The sequence below is a fragment of the Micromys minutus genome, assembly GCF_963924665.1.
Source record: "Micromys minutus genome assembly, chromosome: 11".
Classification (NCBI taxonomy): Eukaryota; Metazoa; Chordata; class Mammalia; order Rodentia; family Muridae; genus Micromys; species Micromys minutus.
In genome coordinates, this window is record NC_137980.1 from 51,397,318 (window position 1) to 51,417,039 (window position 19,722).

The window sequence follows — 19,722 nt, forward strand, 5'->3', positions numbered from 1 at the left end:
CTAGGCTCACAGGCCTCAAATCTCATTCTTGGGAAGCCAAAACAAATGGACATCAAGTTCAAATCCAGCCTTGGTAAAATGGTAAGACACCGTCTCAAAATAAAAAAAAAAAAAAAAAAAAGAGAGAGGGCTAGAGAGATGGCTCAGTGGTTAAGAGCATCAACTGTTCTTCCAGAGGTCCTGAGTTCAAATCCCAGCAACCACATGGTGGCTCACAACCATCTGTAATGAGATCTTCTGGTGTGTCTGAAACAGCTACAGTGTACTTATATAGAATAAATAAATAAATCTTAAAAAAAATGAAAAAGAGGACTTAGGCTTAGTTTAGTGGTAGAACACTGACTGGCATGCATAAGATCCTGGGTTCAATTCATTACCACCCCCTCCCCAAAAAAGAAAAGCAGCCCTTTTATTGAAATGTGAGTTGTAACCCTGACTCCATATTTCACAGGCTAACTATAAACAGCAACCCAAAGGCAATCTAGTTAAGTCAATATAGTTATAGTAAGGGATTCTAGCTCACTGTGGAACTTTGATTTATTCATGCATAAAATGTGAATATACGGAACGCACACCATAGATCACTGCGTGGATTAAAGGAGACTTTATAGGTAATGCACTTAGCAGAGTTGTCAACTTTCAACTATTCGGTAACCTTTTTAGTCACTAGTAGTCATCATGAGACGTAAGAGTTGAAAAAAAGACATGACTTCTAACAAACACGCCCAGAACATGAAAGAGGGGCAGAACACTGACTTGGGCAAAGACCGCAAAAGCCAAGAGTCAGATTAGTTGAGCCTGCAGCAGGCCTCTAGGAAAGGTTTTGAAGAAGTGATTTTTGAGTTCTGAAAAATTAAAGTTCTGATGATGGGGCAGCGGGCTGGGATCGGACTTTCAGGGATAGGTCACATGCAAACCCGTAGGGGCACTGGGAGCTGCAAAGCTCCCGGGTGCACGGAGAGAGATCCGCTGGGAGCGCAGCGTCTCATCCCGTGGGCCCGGGGCTACGGGAGAGGGCTGCTCAGGTGTGAGGTTCTCCTGAGCGGCGGCTGCAGCAGGAAACTGAGGCAGGCAGGCCCCGACCCCTGGGACGGGTCCCAGCCCCTCTCCGGGCTCCTCCCGGGATACAGGAAGCCGCTGTCCAGGCGACATCCCTGCGGGCGCTCAGGCCTCGGACCGTTACGCTCGGCGCCTCCCGCCTGCCCCAGCCCCACCTCACCACGGTCGGTTCCCGGGGATCCCGAAGCGCTCCGCAGCTACCGAGGCCGCTGCAGCAGCCCGCAAGCCAGGCCCGGGGCGGCCCTCAGTCAGGAGGCCAGGCCCCGCCCCCAAACTCCCGCCCTTTCGTGGGGCCGCCCAGCCGAGCTGAGCGCCGGGGATAAGTGCGCGGGTGCAGGCTTCTCGCCATATTAGCTACTGGCAGCCAACTTACTAGAGAAGCCCAAAAAGGAAAGGGGGCTTTTGGTGAGACACACAGTCGCTCTCCAAAAATAAAGACAGACACAGTCTCTAAATTCTAGCACTGAAAATTCTGAGGAGGCGAAGAAACACTCGCCCTCGCGCTCCGGCTGGTGGCTTCAGAGTTAAATAATGCGCATGCGTAAAGCTAGGGTCTAGGTGCACCTGCGCACTGTCCCACCAACAAAACCGAGTACGGTAACTGCGTGAAAGCGTCTAGCTGCAATTAAATCTGGCGAAGCAATGTCCCTGGAACAATCAGTGTCGTTTGGGATACTCGGTACTCCACAAGCCTTTGCCCGTGATTAGCCTTCCTGGCATTTAAGTCATTTAAGTAAGGCACTTTGTCCAGTTATGACTACCTACCTCTATAAGACTGCGCCCCCCCCCAGGAAAAAGGAGTTATTTTGATAATACATTGTACAATCATTATTAACAATATAATGTACAATCACAATTAACCATTTTGATGGGCATTAAAGTTTTTATACTTTTAAGTGACCAAGTCTAGTAAGATGAAAAACAAAACAGGTTTACTAAACAGGTTCAAAAGACAACACAGGAGATAAGCAATAAAACCAAAGCGTGTCCACGTCAACCTCGAGTGGGAGTTAAGAACCCCCAATCTCCTCCAGATCACATTTTGGTTTTTGCTTTCTTTATAAGGTTTTTAAAAAGTGAAGTCCAGGAGTCCGGCAGGCCACCCTGTGTCCCTCAGCAGCAACTGTGGGCTGTGACTTGTGAACCTCACTGCTGTGCTTTGCAAAGGCCACAAACCCAACTATAACAAACACGTTGGCCAAAGCGCCGGCCAGGAGTCTTCGATGCCTGCTGGCCTGTGGGCGCCCAGCAAGGTTTGGGCCAGCAGCAAGTGCATGCCCATTGAGGAGCTGGACCCATTCTGGCCACGGTGCATCTCCCCATCAGGAACCACGTCTGCCAAAGGAAGATTCTGGAGCCTGATACTTAGTTCATCTTGTGCTTTCTATTTCTTTTTAATTTCCTCCACAACTTCAGGAAATCATTCACAAAAGACTCTATCTTTTAAATTAAACACTAGACTCTGCTGTCAGCCGTTTGTTCTTGAAGTCCGATGTGTCTATGCTCCCTACGGTGGGGCCGTTCTCCACCATAAACTCAGGAGCCCTGTTAGAATGGTGGAGACAGACCACGCTGGATTCCGTGTATCTGGGTGGAAATCTGTGATGGAAACACACAGCCTTGCGTTGCACTTCAATCTTCCATTGGGGGTTACCATGTAAACACTAGGAGGCTTAAATAGAAATTCTCTGGGAAAAATTAGTTTACCGTGATAATAGCCACCTTCATAAGGAGTCATCTCAGGGCCTCCGACAACATAATGCCATTCAAGAATATTTGAAAGGAGGGGCTCCGCACAGATGTAAGGCACTGGGTCTTTCTTAACTCGAAGGGAGTCCTGTCTCAACCTTTGTGTTGCTGTTGGAGCTCTCTTATTGCTGGTATTGCTCCTCTCTCCCTGAGGCCGCTGCTGCGTTCAGGTTCGCTGTGGCGGAGGCCAGAGCAGGGTGCGGAACAGTGAGGCCCCGCACCATGAGCCGCACCCGCGCTGGGACTTAGCCCCACCACACCCCCATGGCACCTGCCACAGCCTCTCTCTCTGCTGCTACCCATTTAACGCATTTTCTTCGGATTGAAATACCATTTGTCTGATTCCCAGTTGGTTCTAGTTTTAGTAGAGACAAGACAAAAACAACAACAGCAACAAAAACGAACAAAAAAATGAATCGCCTAAGTATTCGCTTTGATTCCATCCTGAAGACTCAGTACACCAAAGGGGAAGCCAGGAATCTGCGTTCTTACAAATACCCCTGATGATGTTTCACTCTGGGAACTACAGGAGTAGTCCTTGAGGCTAGAGCACTTCATGGGCAGACATGATTCTAGCACATAGTACAAGGCCTGACACCAAAGAGACTCCCCAGCAAGTACTGAGGGGGATAATGGAAAAGGTTGTGTGAACACAAGAGAACCAGTCAGCTGGGCAGTGGTGGCACACGCCTTTACTCCCAGCCTTGGGGAGACAGAGGCAGCAGATCTCTGAATTTGAGGTCAGACTGGACTACAGTGGGAATTCCAGAACATTCTGAATTACAAGGGGGTAGGGAGTGGAGAAGAAGGAAGAGAGAAGGGAGAGCTAGGGGAAAGAGATTTTATATGTTTCAGGGTTTTTGGTTTTGTTTGGTTGTTTGTTTGGTTGGTTTTTTGATAGGGTTTCTCTGTACCACCCTGGTTGTTCTGAAACTTGCTCTGTAGATCAGGCTGGCCAGGAAATTAAGAGATCCACCTGTGTCTGTGCCCAGCGTGCTGGGATGAGAGGCAAAGACACCACTACCAGGCCACAAAATAATTTTTAAAAAGTAAAACTTACTGTATGTTTCCCCATCATGGTTCCTTGTTGATTTCGTAACAATTCTGCCTTATTTGTTGTTTTCGTGTTTTCTCTCTGAAATTTAAGTTTTATGAGGTTCCAAGAGTGCTATTCTGAAGGCTTCACGTATAACCTCACAGGCGTTGAGTAAGTATCCATTAACTGAATAAGTCAAGTCATCCTCAGAGTTAAAAAACATTTACTGAGGTACAAATCCATCACAGGGGTTGGAGGCGTGGCTCAGTTGGTCCTGTGCTTGCCTAGCATTGTGAAGCCCTAGATCTGGGGATGGTGGACAGGCCTGTGACCCCAGCATTTGAGGTGGAGGCAAGAATATCAGAAACTCAAAGGAATTCTCAGCTATGGAAAGAGTTTCAAGGCTAGCCTGGGTTATGCGACACCCTGTCTCAACAATTAAAACAGAAAATCCATCAGCAAATTGCCAGCATACTTTAGGGAGTAACCATAGGTTTCAAATTATCAAATGTACTTATACAAGGGACCAATGAGGCAGTAAATCAAAACCAAACAGTAATCATTGGCCTCTGTAAAGAGGGAACTGTGCACGTCTGAACTAACTTATCTATTTACACAGCAAGCGTTTGTTGGACAGCTGTCTGTTGTGGTCTAATATCAGGGAGTAAAACAATGTGTTAACCACCAGTTGGAAATTCTATTAAAATGTAATATAGGGCAACCACTGGGAACTACCTGGGCCAAAGCAGAAAGTGGAAATTCCTATGTGGAAAAGTGAGGAGCAGAGTCTGTCTCCCTCCAGACTGCAGAGGAAGAAGGAGAGAGAAATGGATGCGGTAAAACCAAACCACCCCCACTCCCCTGTAAACTGCACTTCTGCCTTTCCATCCTAAATCGAAACTCTGGGAACGCACCTCCAATGTAGGCCCAATAGGGAATTTGCGCCCCAACTTTGCTTATTGTTTTATGGTCCACCCCCTCTTTTGTAGATTATATATGTGAAGTTTCCAGGTGAGGTGCTCTGTTATGAAGTTCTTAAACTTCTTAACTGTTAAATGCTTACCAGAGTTCTTGAAGTGTGGAGCTTGTTTTACTTTATTGTCTTTTGCTGTTGTTACATTTATTTATCGACAATTTCCAGAAGCTAGTTCTCTCCTTTTATGGAGGCGCCATGGATTTAACTCGGGTTGTTCAGCTTAGGAACAAGTGCCTTTGCCTACTGGGTCATCTTGTTAAGCCTCTGCTAGGTTTCTTGGTATTTTTGTTTGTTTATTTCTACTAGGGTTCTCAAATACGAAGATAGGATTTATTTGCGTGTGTGTTTTAAAGTTATTTTGTTTGTGCATGTGTGTGTGCAGGAGTGAAAGCTTGCATGTATCCTGGCACTTGTTTGGAGGTCAGAGCTCAACTTTTCCAGACATTCTCTCGTCCTTCTTGCTGAGACAGTCTCCCTGGTTTCTGCTGCTCTGCTGTGTGTTGTAGACTAGCTGGCCTGGGGGGTTTTCTCAGTGATCCTCCTGTCTCCAGCTTCCATCTTCCTGCAGGGGTTGCTGGAATTACAAGTGCTAGCCACTGCCTCCAGCTGTTTGTGGGCTCCAGGGACTGAACTTAAGTCATCATGTTACATGGCACACACTTTTACCCTCTGAGCCACCTCACCATCACGTTTATTTTTTTTTTTAGACAGAGTCTAAATATACATTCCAAGCTGATCTTAAACCCAGGATTCTTCCGCCTCAGCTTCCTGAGTGTTGGGACTACAGGTTTGCGTCACCATGCCTCATTTGGATTACTAGAATCCCAGACCATACAGTTCTCTGTCTCCATCCTTACGGTTGACTCTGGCATCCCTGCTGAAGAGCTTGTCTGTGAGTCTACAAACAGCCTTACCAGGTGCCCTGATTCCAGGCACATGGAACCACTCTCTCCTCCCCAAGGAAGTTCACAGACCTGAATGTCAGGGCAAGTGGTGGAGACGCACACCCTGACCTATACAATGGGTACATCTCAGCCAGATGTTCTCTGCTTCCTTACTTCCCTGCCTCCTCAGAGTGGCAATTCCCTTCTCTCCTTCTCTTCCATACCACGGAGAGCCCAGCTGCCAGTTTCTGCTGTGAAATCGTTCCCTTTCTTTTGAGATCCATAAGAAAGGACTCTCAATCCGCCTTGTGGGCCTGCGCTCTCCTCAGAGTCTCTGCTATGTTGCTGTCTGCCCATGTCATTGAGAACACTTCTATTAAATGTCTTACCCCCAAAGGACGATCTGCCTAAGTAGTTCTCCTGGATCCCAGACCGAGGACTTTGGGAATGTAGGTGGAGGAAGTGAGAACGGAAAGAGGAGGGGAGGGATGGAAGCTGGGAGTGGACAGTCCAACAAATGACCTGAGGATTCTGAGCTCGTGGTGGCACACTGTGATCCCAGCGGTACCGGCAACGTGATGAACTGTCAAAACCAGCACAAAGTTGCCAGGTAAGAGTTTGGAGTGGAAGGGAAGAGAAGGATTTTCTCTCTCTTTTTAAAACATCATGTCAACTATATAGATGAGCCTCCAGCCTAGGTTCCCCCTGCTTCACACAGCCATGCCAGGATAATTTGATTTTTTAATTAATTCCTTTCTCTTTCTTCTGGTGTTCCATGTACCTGCACTAATGGCATGCAGTGCCCTTGGAAGCCAGAAGAGGGCACCAGATCCCTTGGAGAAGTAGTTAACAGGAAGTTGGTAGGCAGCTGGATATCTTTGGTAGGGATAGAATTCAGGACCTCTGGAAAAGCAGCGTGTGTTCTTAACCACTGAACCATCCTGCCCGTTTCTTTACTTCTTCAAGACAAGGTTTTATATAGCTTACTATGCATTGGCTCTGCGTGCGTGTGTCTATGATGGGGGAGGGGCTCAAGTGTTTTGTTGCCCCTATGAAGGACAGGGAACAATTTTTATGGAGTCAATTTTCTCCTTCCACTTTTATGCAGACCATGGGCATCAAATTCAAGTCATCAAGCCTGTGCACCAAGTGCTTTCACCAGATACTGAACCATCTCAGTGGCCTGGCTGTGGCCCTTGACACCGTACTTGACTTACTTTGCTTTGAATGGCTTCCTTGCTACTTTTGCAATTGGAAGGAGCCTTTATCTCAGTTCCTTGAATAGGCTAAGAACCCCAGTGTGTGGGAGTATACAACTTTGATCCCAGCACTCGGGATGCAGAGTCAGACAAATCGCTGTGAACTTGAGACTAGCCTGGTCTGCATAGCAAGCTCCCAAGTCTACATAAAGAAACCCTCTCTCCAGAAATATAAATAAACAAATAAACAAATGCCAAGAACCAAAAAGCCACATGGCCCAGATCCTGACCACTGGTAAAGTAAGTGCTGATGGCACCAAGTGTGTACCTTCTACACACCACACTTCTTTCTCTCTTCTTCCTCTTTTCCTTTTTGATTTGTGTCTGTTTGTTTCTTGTTTTGTTTTTTTCAAGACAGGGTTTCTCTGTGTAGCCCTGGCTGTCCTGGAACTCACTCTGTAGACCAGGCCAGCCTTGAACTCACCTGCCTTGGTCTCCCAAGTGCTGGGACTAAAGGTGTCTATCACCCATGTCTAGCCACACTTTATTTATTAAAATACTTATTTTTATTTATAACTATGTGTATATGTGAGTATGTAAATGCAGGAGCCTGCAGAGTCAAGAGGAGCATGTCTGATCCTCTGGAGCTGGAGTTAGTTACAGGTACTTGGGAGCTACTCCAGGTAGTTGCTGGTAACTGGAACTCAGATCCTTTAGAAGAACAATACTTAAGTTGCCAAGCCCTTCTTTGAGTCCCCACGAATTTTTATAACTATTAGCATATACTATTACTAAACTAAGGCTCAGAGAGGTTAAATAATTTAATTGCAATTACTTGGCTCAGCAGAATCAAGGCCCTGAGATTTACCTGAAGGCTGGTAGTTTCGGATTATTCACTATGCCACACCTTGCCTGCCTAAAATCCTCCATTCGATTCTCCAGTGCCCTACAAATAAAACTGAACTTGGTGTTCGTGGCGCACAAAGCCACAGATACGGTCCTGACCCTGTCTGACTTGGTCTTCCTCTGCTTAGCAACATCAGCTTTCCTAGGTTTCTCGCTTGAGCCCAGCACATCCCTACCTTGGGGCCTTTGCATTTGCTGGGCCCTCCAACCGGAGAGATCAGATCTCCCAGACCATGGTGTACCTCACAGTATCCCCATCTCTGTTGAAACGTCACCCAATCAGCAAGGCACTCCCTGCTAAAACAGATGCTTTATTGACTGTTTTGTTTCCTAGGCTGCACTCAGAAGTCCTGCATACAGTGCGTATGCCTGTCTCTTTCACCATAATTTGAACACAAACTGTGATGTCTCGTACACTGCTATACAGCCAGCGCTCATAATTAAGTAAATACAGGATTGACTGCTCAGGTCAGTCAGCTGGTACGCAGTAGAGACGGTGCTGTCCCATCTCCCATCTGCCCCTTCACAGCTACTGTGCTGTGCTGGCCTGCCTTCAGATCGCAGGAGGTTGACAGAACAGGAGGAGTATGAAATGTCCTTGAAACTTCCTAAGGGCTTGAATAAAACAAGGGATTCTTCTCCAGTTCACCATGAGATAATGGGACGGGAAACATTTAGAGACGTTAGAGGCTTTACACAGTGGAAGGGCCTGTGGTGATTATTTCCATGCCAGTGGCTTCCCCAGGCTCCCATCCTCTACCTTAGGTTTGACATTAATATTGCTGACAGGAATGGGGGAGGGAAGGAGCCACAGGGGACCCAGAGACTCTGTGTCCCAGTAATTAAACATGTCGGGACTGAAGCTCAGCCAGCAGCAGCATCTGGTTGCAATTACCAGAGGGAACCAAAGTGATTAGTCACCTTTATAGTAAGAGCTAGGCAGGAACTCTGGGCTCCTCCCTGGAGAGGGCCTTCCATCCAAATTCAGAGTCTTTTTCCTTTTTTCATTGGAGACTTCCCAATTCCTGGGAGTCTCCTGGTCCTCAGACAATAGCCCTTGTCTGAGATTCTTCCATGTCTTCAAAGTTCAGACCACTGGGTGAGTCTCTGAAAGTTTGAATTCCCTAATGTTCCTACCACACCACCTTACCACTGTGGATCACATTTACAGCAGATTTCTTGGTATGCTATGTTGACAGGGGCCATTGAGGTGGCTCAGTAGGTACAGACCCTGCTGCCCACCTGGTGATCTGAATTTGATCCTGTAGCCCCACAAGGTGGAAGGGGAAAACCAGCTCCTCCAGGTTGTCCTCTGACCCCTGTGTATCACTACATGCAAACAGAAATAAAATTTTAAGCCAGGCAGAGTGACAAACCCCTTTGATCCTCGTGCGTGAGAGGCAAAGGTCTGCTTTGACCAACACAGTGAGTTCCAGGACATCGAGGGCTACTTAATGAGACATGGTCTCGAAAGAAGGAAAGAAAGAAAGAAAAAGAAAGAAAGAAAGAAAGAAGAGAAAGAAAGGGAGACAGAAGGGAAGACAGACAGACAGAAAGAAAGGAAGAAAGAAAAAAAGGAAGGAAGGAAGAGGGAGAGAGAAAGGAAGGAAAGAAAGAAGAAAGGAAGAAAACTTTTTAAAAGGAGAGAGAAAAATAAAATTCTTAAATGCAATTTTATAAACACTGGAAAAGGATGAGCGTGTCAGTGCACACCTGCAGTCCCAGCATCCAGGGAACAGTGGCAGGAGAATCAAGAGTTCAAGCTTCCCAGTGGTGGCGATGTACTCCTTCACTCTCAGCATTTGGGAGGCAGAGGCAGGCTGATCTCTGAGTTCAAGGCCAGTCTAGTCTACAGAGTGAGTTCCGGGACAGCCAAGGCTGCACAGAGAAACCCTATATTGGAAAACAAACAAACAAATAAAATTTAAAAATAAATGAATGAAAATTACATCGTATTTATTTTGTGTGTGCGCATGCATGTGCTCATATAGGCAGGAGACTGGGAAATATGGATATTGGAGGACATCTTATGGGTGTTGGTTCTGTTCTCTCTGACTAGATGGGATCTGGAGATCAGACTCAGGCTGTCGAGCTGGCTGGCAGGCACCTTTACTTATGGAGCCATCTCACTGGCCCACTGTTTACGTGTTTAATAATCACTCCACTGAATATCCACAACAGCTCTTTGTGTGTCAGTACCATCTTCATCCCTGTTCAGAGTTTCAGAATGGCTGGATGGCTCTCCAAGATCACATAATGTATAAACAGCAGAACCACCATGATTCAAATCCAGGTCCATCTGCAGAGCCAGCGACGCTATCAAACCAGGTATTGGATGTGTGCATTGACTCATTTGCAACTTTGTTTATACGTAGCCAGTAGCAAGACAGTGTGTCTCCCTTTTAGAAACTCAAAAGTCCAGTAGAAAAGGCAGAGTATGTTAAAAATGATGGCTTCTCAGACTCAGCCACACAAATAGCACATGCTTTCTCACATACATAGCATCAGGACTCACATACATGGTCTGAAAGCAGAAGGGGGACTCGTGACTACTGGGAGAATAAAGGAACTGATAGGGACACAAGGGAACAGGAAGCTAATGAAGGGTGGGGCATGCAGAAGTTGTGTATTTAAATATAGAGAGCTGTAACAGTAAGTAGAAAGGGTACCTGGGTAGAAGAAGGGCTGTGGAAACTGGGGTTGATAAGGGAGTGAAAAACACCGAAGGATAATGATATGCAGGTTTGGAAACATTACAATGAAACCAGTTGTTTAATTTTAAAACAGAAATGATACAAAAGAAAAGTGTTTCTTTAAAAGGGCCAGTTTGAGGGCCATTCATACAACACACTCCTAGAATCTGCTATGTGCTGGGCTCTGTGCCAAGCTCTGGGAATAATTGAAAGACAAATATGGTACAGTGTAGTTATAATCTAATGGGATAGACAGATATGTACATGAATTATGATAGGCATAGGAATTCAGTTATAATAAAACTATGAAAAAACCCACACAGACTTAAAAACTGACCTGCATCGGAGGTGGGAGCAGAGACTGAGGCTGGATGGGTTTGAACTCTGAGAGCAGAAAGAAGCACAGAAAGTGTGCAGTGGCTGTTTGGAAGCTCCATGACTTCTCTGAGATGTAAGGGATACCTTTGTGTGGCAGCTGGTCCATGGGTCAGGTCTTGTCTTCAGTTAGAAGGAGGATTGGGATGGAAAGGTCCTGGAGGCCAAGAAGGCAGTTCCGAGGGAACTGTAGTAGGTCAAAGGGTGAGGAGGGCGGGACAATGACAGAGACCTCAGGAAGATAACAGAGAGGACTGTGAAAGTCAGTCCCAAGAGAAGACAAGAGTGATAGACCTGGAGGACCTGAAGGACTGTAATGAGTTCAAGCTGTCCCCCAAACTCCCTGAAGATAGCAGGTGGTGCCTTGGTCCTTTGAAGTGAGCCTCTTCAGACCTAGGAGCTATCAGTGAAGACTGGAGTGGAGCTAGGAGCAAAATTATGGGGGGGGGGGGGGACGAGTACTTGCTGCTCTTAGGAAGGACAGAATTCTGCTCCCAGCACCACATCAGGATGTCTCACAACTGCCTACAACTCCAGGTGCCTCTTTATGGTTTCCTCTGGCATCCTCTTTACACACACACACACACACACACGAATACACAAAATAAATACTGAGAGAGAGAGAGAGAGAGAGAGAGAGAGAGAGAGAGAGAGAGAGAGAGAGAGAGAGAGAGAGAGAACAGGCGTTCATCTACCTAGATCTCCAGAGTGAGGACTTTGTTTGGTGTTGTCTTGGTGAGGGCTTTGTGCATGCTAACCATGCACTGGACTACTGAGTGGCATGCCTAGCCTCCAGCAGAGAGTCTCTAGAAACCGACTTTAGCATATGAATGGATCTGTTAGGTCAGCTCTAAGAGTAGAGGATTAATAAGAAAAGCTAGAGTAGGTGGTACAGTTGTATAATCCTACTCTGTAGCCAAGCCGGTGGAGGTAGACAGATCAGGAGTTCAATGCCAGCCTTAGATAGTGAATTCGAGGCCATCGTGGGTTACCTGAGACATTATCTTAAGATGAAGAAGAAAAGGCAGAGAGGGAGAAAGGGTTCTTTTCATCAGTTAAGCAGAAATTCAGATTTCTTCACCAGCTCCTAGAAAAGCAGCACCGGAGAGCTTGTTTTTTCAACCTCCTGCAGGGGGCGCTGCTGCCTCAGGCTGGGGCTGCCGCCTCTGATCTCAGCCAATTTCTTCTAAGAAAACTGGCGGGTTTTGCTCGGGTAGTGGCTGAGATACGCACACTCTAGACCTGTTTTCAGCCAAGGTGGGGGCTACAGGATGGCAGTGCTTAGCCAATGGCATTTGGTGGGGGTGGTATAGTGGGCGCTGATTTTTTTGTTTGTTTGTTTGTTTGTTTTTAGGTCACAAGTTTATTAAAATAAAGAAACTGTAAGCAAACGTTGCCATCTGTGCTGTCCTCAACACACACACACACACACACACACACACACACACACACACACACACCGGGTCCCAGACTAGACAGAGAGATTGAAATTGCTTTACAGACACTCCAAGGACTTCACTGAAAACCTAGCTCGCATGCTTAGTGCCTGCCGATCTCTACACGGGCTCCTCAACGTCTCTGCTCGGGATGGTGGGGTGGGCTGCTCCAGGAGGTAGAGGTGAAGACCCCTGAGTCTACTCTGGGATGGGGAGGCCCCCTAAGCCTGAGTCCCGCTATGGGGCTCTGAGCCAAGAGCCCCCATGAGCCATGGCCTCTAAAGGGCAGCAGTGATTTTTTTCACATAAATATATCGCACTTAAATGAATTTAGACAGCATGACATCAGAGAGTAATTAAATTGGTTTGGGTTGGAATTCCGTTTCCAATTCCTGAGTTCAGGTTTGTAAAAGATTTTTCTGAGCACCTGCAGGTTTGTGTGTGTGTGTGTGTGTGTGTGTGTGTGTGTAAGTATTTTCACTGGAAAGGATTCAAAATTAGAGGGAAAAAAAACTGGAGCGCACAGGCTGCATTACGCCATTCTTCCTTCTTGGAAAAATCCCTCAGCCTTATACAAGCCTCCTTCAAGCCTTCAGTCAGTTGTGCAGGAGAAAGGGGGCGGTCGGCTTTCTCCTTTCAAGAACGAGTTATTTTCAGCTGCTGACTGGAGACGGTGCACGTCTGGACACGGGAGCATTTCCACTATGGGACTGGATACAGACACACGCCCGGCGGACTTCAAGACACTCAGACTGAGGAGAAAGCCCTGCCTGCTGCTGCTGCTACTGCTGCCTCTGAAGACCTACTCCTTTCATGGTTTTTCCTGCCAAGCCAGAGACACCTTTGCTGCTGCTGCTTTTCTCTGTGGTGTCATTCAGCGGCTGGTCAGAGGATGAGACTCCCCAAACTCCTCACTCTTTTGCTTTGGCACCTGGCTTGGCTGGACCTGGAACTCATCTGCACTGTGTTGGGTGCCCCTGACTTAGGCCAGAGACCCCCAGGGGCCAGGCCAGGGTTGGCCAAAGCGGAGGCCAAGGAGAGGCCACCTCTGGCCCGGAATATCTTTAGGCCAGGGGGTCACAGCTATGGTGTGGGGGCCACCAATGCCAGGGCAAAGGGAGGCTCTGGGCAGACACAGGCCAAGAAAGATGAACCCAGAAAGATGCCCCCCAGATCTGGTGGCTCTGAAACCAAGCCAGGACCCTCTCCCCAAACTAGGCAGGCTGCAGCCCGGACTGTAACCCCAAAAGGACAGCTTCCTGGGGGCAAAACATCTTCAAAAGCAGGATCTGCCCCCAGCTCCTTCTTGCTGAAGAAGACCAGGGAGCCTGGGACCCCTCGAGAGCCCAAGGAGCCATTCCGCCCACCTCCCATCACACCCCACGAATATATGCTCTCGCTGTACAGGACGCTGTCCGATGCTGACAGAAAGGGAAGCAATAGCAGCATGAACTTGGAGGCTGGCCTGGCCAACACCATCACCAGCTTTATTGACAAAGGGCAAGGTGAGGGGCTGGGGTGGCAGGGAGGGGCATCTGCACAGACCCAGGAGTTCAGTCTTGGAGTATGCAGGTGGGGGTGACAGTGTGTGTATCCAGCCTAGGATGGAACTCTGGAACTTACACACACCAGATCCAGTCCTAGGAGCACCTAGGGATCTCAGAGTTTAACTTCTGCAAGGTGCAGAGGGGGCACTAAAATGCAGAGAGGAGCTAAGGTCTGCCAGTTGAATACAAGACTTGTGATTACCGGGTGGTACTCTGTACTTCGTGGGGGTTGGCTAAAGTATCCAAGCTTCGGGTTTTTCTCAGCAGAGAGAAAGAAACGAGGTCCCCGTGGTTCTTCAACTTTACCCTCAGATAGGGGGCGAAGGGGGCAGAATATGTGAGGACGGGAAACTTGTCATTTTGGAGTCACAGAGGGAGGCAGCTGGCTAAGGGCACACTGAGCCCCTTCTTCCTACATGTATATTTCATGGGTACTGGACTGGGCGTAGCTGAGCATTTTGAATGGGAATACCTTGTGTCCTTGTCATCAGTAACTTGGGAGAGTACTTGTCTTTCTTGCGTCGTCGCCGGAGGTCTGCCCACCTAGTGTTACTTGGCTCTTCTTCTCAACTTGCTGGGAGTTCTCAGCAAATCTCTTCCCTTCTGAGACTCAGGTTCTCCACAGTGTGGAGACAGTTGGGCCACTGGCTGGCAGTTGGTGAGGTTTCTTGCGGTTCACGGGCTCTTGTGTTGAGTCTCAGGACTTTGGCTGGCAGGGTGGGGGAGGGGCCGGAGGGTGGGAGAGGCTCCTCATTAGAGTTGGCCTGTAGGGGAATGACAGGGGGTGGGGGAGGTCCAGAGGCAGCAGGTCTGGCAGAGGTGGGGGAGGTGGCCTGGCTGCCTGCCCAGCCAGGGAAAGCTGTGACCCCTCTAGGGCTCATAAAATAAGTCCTTGTGTCCCCCCCAGCACTAAGGGAGCTTGGGGAGGGGGAGATGGGGAGTTTAAAGGCCTAATTAGTTACCTTCTAGAGCAATATTTGAATGTTCCCTAATGGCATATTGGCATTTAGGAAGGAGGGCATGCTGATTCAGAGATACCATTGAGCTTACACACACACACACACACACACACACACACACACACTCTTATATTTTATACACACGGTAAATGAATCATATACATGTGCACATACATATATACATATATAGCATTTTCAAGTATTCATAGCTCTACTATGCCAGTAGTGCATATATATATATACATATATATATACATATATATATATATATCCTTATACTTATTCATGAATCCAATTGCACACATGCACACACAAACTAGAACACTCATGTACATTAGGATGGGAAGTTGAGTTGCAGATTGGCTTTGTTATTAATTTGCTGTGTTACCGATATCAGTTTACTCCCCAGCTCTGTGCCTTGCCCGTAACAAGAACGCTAATATCCTTAGGGTGTAAGAAACTCAGACTGGACTATTGAAATTCTTGGTTACAGTTTTATTTCTATTTTCCCCTAGATAGATGACATTGAAAAAGCCCCTAATTTACTCCAAACTTCTGGTTCCTCCTCTGCAAAAGTGGGTAATTTAAATGTACATGCCACCTGTCTTATTTACGGGAGATAATCGCTGGATCATGGATGGGGCAGACACTGGTGAAAGACAGTTATAAGGCTAATGACTCTAATACGCAGCGGCACAGACACCAGGGGCATTCAGATAATACGCAGCCACATACCTACCTTCATTGGGAAAAGGGCTCTTGGTGGTTTGCGTGTTGGCTTCTGCCATAGTGGGGAAGAGGTTAGAGAAACCTCTTTTGATTGGGAGAGAACTAGGTTCTCCCTGGAGGCCTAGAGGTGGCGGGCTCTCTTGGTGAAGTGACAGGAATTGACTTCTGGCTGTTTTCTCTAGATGACCGAGGCCCTGTGGTCAGGAAGCAGAGGTACGTGTTTGACATCAGTGCCTTGGAGAAAGATGGGCTGTTGGGGGCTGAGCTGCGGATCTTACGGAAGAAGCCCTTGGACGTGGCCAAGCCAGCGGTCCCCAGTAGCGGGCGGGCTGCCCAGCTGAAGCTGTCCAGCTGCCCCAGCGGCCGGCAGCCGGCAGCCTTGCTGGATGTGCGCTCCGTGCCAGGCCTGGATGGATCTGGCTGGGAGGTGTTCGACATCTGGAAACTCTTCCGAAATTTTAAGAACTCAGCGCAGCTGTGCCTGGAGCTGGAGGCCTGGGAACGGGGACGGGCCGTGGACCTCCGTGGCCTGGGCTTTGAACGTGCTACCCGACAGGTCCACGAGAAAGCCCTGTTCTTGGTGTTTGGTCGTACTAAGAAACGGGACCTGTTCTTTAATGAGATTAAGGCCCGCTCTGGCCAGGATGACAAGACTGTGTATGAATATCTGTTCAGCCAGCGGCGGAAACGGCGGGCCCCACTGGCCAATCGCCAGGGCAAGCGACCCAGCAAGAACCTCAAAGCTCGCTGTAGTCGAAAGGCCTTGCACGTCAACTTCAAGGACATGGGCTGGGACGACTGGATCATCGCACCCCTTGAGTACGAGGCCTTCCACTGCGAAGGACTGTGTGAGTTCCCCTTGCGCTCCCATTTGGAGCCCACAAACCATGCAGTCATTCAGACCCTGATGAACTCTATGGACCCTGAATCCACACCGCCTACCTGTTGTGTGCCAACGCGGCTGAGTCCCATTAGCATCCTCTTCATCGACTCTGCCAACAACGTGGTATATAAACAGTACGAGGACATGGTCGTGGAATCTTGTGGCTGTAGGTAGCAGTGCTAACCCTCTTGTCTTCCGGGTTGGCACATCCAGAGAGAACCCCCGCCACAGGCTCCTGGGATCACAGAGAGGTTGTGAAGCTGCCCCTGGAAGTATCCCGGCAGCCTGCAGGAAAGTTTCCGGCAGGCTGACTCTCTGGATGTGTTCTGGTCCAAAGAGACCCCCATCTGAAGATTCCTGCCCAAGGAACAGACTCTGAGTGGGCCTGAGACCCCGGGAAAGGTGTTCTTCTATGGGACTCAGTTTACCATCTCTCCTGCCAGGGCCTCCTTACTCTCCAGACTCTCCAGAGAAACTGGAGCTATATCCTAAGCACTTCGTGGCAGAGCTACGAGTGCCGTCCCCTCCTTGAATCACCTTTGTGCCTGGTGACCTTCTGCCGTGGGAAGTTCATTGCAGGGGCTGGGTGAGAAGGGGAAAGGGCTTGGGCAGGGGTGACGAGTATGAGCCTATTAGACTGTTAGATTAAACTGTACATCGATACGATAAAAAGCCGAGTCTTCATGGGTAAACTTGTGACAGATTTCTTGTTGACTCCAGGGGATCCAGATCGCCTAAAGAATTGCTCCCCCCCCCCAGAGTGAAAGTAGGGTGTCTCAGGTATAAACTGTTTCCCAGGCTTGGACTCCACCCCCACTCCTGGGAACTGAAGCAGAATGGGGCAGAGAGTACAGCTGGTCAGGGCCAGTGTTCACCTCTAACCCCGTTCCTGATCCTTCCAAAGGCCTGTTGGTCCCAGCTCCTTCTGTTCCATTGGGGCCTAGCAAAGAGCTAGGGTTTTACATTCCTTAATCAGGCTCACTGTCTCCAAAATGAAGCCTTAAGGGGGTGGGGGTGGGGAGACGTGATTTTCTTGAATACCATCTCTACTTCATTTGATGGCATCTGCCCAGTGCCCCCGCTCTACCACAATCACAGATTTGTCTGCGCCTCCTACTTTTTTTCCACAGAGGAGTCTGGGCTGCCAAGGGTCTCTACCTCTTTGTGATGGTATCACATCTCTACCACTGACCGCTATTTCTCGCGTGATCTGGTCTGGGACCCCACTGCTCTCTGGGGCTGTGTGACCACAACACTTCATTCACTGTTCACAAAGCTCAGAGTCAGAAGCAGAGACTCTCTTTCCGTTGCGCGTTATGTAAGTGCATAATTACACACAAATCATTGATCTCCCCTGATGACCTCAGACAGACCAAAAAAAAAAAAAAAAAAAAAAAAAAAATGCCAGGCACATCTTCACAATGCTTCCTGCTTGGAACTTGGCCCACAGTAAGTGCTCACTTCCCCTTTCTTAGCTAGAATCTTTGGGGAGGTGTGAAGCATAAACTTTTGGAGAGGACAGTCCTCTCTGGTAGGGAAATTTAGGCACCTGGATCTCAGAGTGAAGGGCTCAAGGCCAGATTCTACCTGGCTAAAGAGAGACTCGGGATCAGAAGTCCAAGTCTCTGGTTCCCACCCAGAGGGCCTCAAAATTTTCCCCACCCCTCTCCAGCTGAGGCTTTGATTCCCAGGGCTCCCAGCCAAAAGCTGTCTCAAGAGTAGGGATTCCTGCCCAACAATGGGCAGATCTTGTGTCCTTTTCCTTTGGGTTGTCAGGACCTGGAGCAAGAGCCCAGTGCAGGGGGCAGCTTTCTTTTGAGCTGTCTCCTTGATTTGGAGGCCATTACCTGTCCCAGAGGAGCCAGACTGAGTCTGGAACTGAGTTCTCTCTGGCTAGGCTTCGTTGTGTTTGGCTAGTAGTGTGCCTGAGAGCTCTGAGGTAAACAAAGGAGCTACCACAGCAGACAGAGGCCTGGTGTGTGAGAGAGGGGAATGAGCCCCGAGGAAGGTGCTGGTGAGGCCAAGGAGAGAGTATAGGAGCGAGGTGGCTAGAAACCCATGGGCCAAGAGACAGCAGGAAGGGGTCACAGGTGGTACTGGCTGCCCCAAGTATTTATTTCTTGGGCTGCGTGTCTCTCATTTCTTGGAAAGTTCTACTCGCCTTAGCACCAGCAGAGTATCACCGGAGTCACAGAGCTCCCCGTAGCCTGAAGGGTTAGGCTTTGAGTGGGTGGTCCTAAATCTGGATGAACACTCCGAGAACTTTTTTTCCACTCCCCAAGTGCCCTGAATCTCAAAAGAACAACTCAGACCTTCCAGATTCCTTCATCCAACTCTAGAGAGCCAACCTGACCATTTTGAGTGGTTAGAACCCTTCCATTCCAACCTTTAGATCAGGGTGACGACCTCCATGGAGAACTCTCTCCCTCAGCACCACATCTGGTTAAAATCACAGAAGCTGCAAACTTGTGGACTACATTATAGCTCAAAGAGCTTCCCGGGGACTCTGGAGATGGCTCAGTTGGTAAAGCACTTACCACACAAGCATGAAGATTCCCCCGCCAGTTTTAATTCCCAACAGCCACATATAAAACAGCACAGCAGCATGTGTCTGTAATTCCAGTGTTGGGGAGGTGGAGAGAGGCAGATAGATCCCCAGAGCTGGCTGGCTGGTCTGCCTAGATGAATCTTTGAGCCCCAGGTTTAGTGAGAGACCCTTTCTCAAAAAATATAGTAGAAAGTGACCAAGGAAGATACTAGGCATCACCAACCTGTGGCCTCTACATAAATAATCACAAACATACATGTACACACACATATACATGGGCACTTGGATTCTCACGTGCACACATACACATACCCTCCCTCTCACACACAAAACAATACAGGGTTTCTATTCGACTCCATAGTTCACACTCTCCTCACCATAGTCCCCAGCTCTGAAGAATTCAAAAGGCGGTATTGCTTCAAACTTCAGTTTCTGTCTTCTGTCAGCTCTAGGCCTTGGGGGGGCTGCAGAAATGACTCAGCAGTTTAGAGTGCTGGTTACCTTTGAAGAGGTCCCGAGTTCAGTTCCTGGCACCCACATCAGGTGGGAAGAACCACCCATAATTCCACTCCTGGCCTTTGTGGGTACCTGAACACACGTGTGAGTACACACACATGAGTATGCATGCACACACAATACATATAAATGAAAATAAATCTTAATAAGAAGTTACAGACCTTGAACAAGAAACAGATACTGGCATGCAGGCAGATGCCCTACAACTGTGTATCTAAGGCTGGTCC

At 48.3% G+C, this 19,722-nt stretch overlaps 1 protein-coding gene and 1 pseudogene across 2 annotated transcripts; one reads left to right on the forward strand and one right to left on the reverse strand.

Moving 5' to 3' along the window:
* Positions 1–2,117: 2,117 nt before the first annotated feature.
* On the reverse strand, positions 2,118–3,886 carry LOC308427444 (ubiquitin-conjugating enzyme E2 J2-like; annotated as a pseudogene). The gene is made up of 3 exons: positions 3,869–3,886; positions 2,514–2,968; positions 2,118–2,443 (listed from the first exon to the last, which is right to left on the reverse strand). The product of its transcript is annotated as a ubiquitin-conjugating enzyme E2 J2-like (transcript).
* Positions 3,887–13,026: 9,140 nt separating this feature from the next.
* On the forward strand, positions 13,027–17,002 carry GDF5 (growth differentiation factor 5). The gene is made up of 2 exons (XM_080924877.1): positions 13,027–13,818; positions 15,731–17,002. Exons 1-2 carry the CDS (start codon positions 13,206–13,208, stop codon positions 16,603–16,605), a joined length of 1,488 nt encoding a protein of 495 aa, XP_080781003.1. The 5' UTR covers positions 13,027–13,205; the 3' UTR covers positions 16,606–17,002.
* Positions 17,003–19,722: the final 2,720 nt, after the last annotated feature.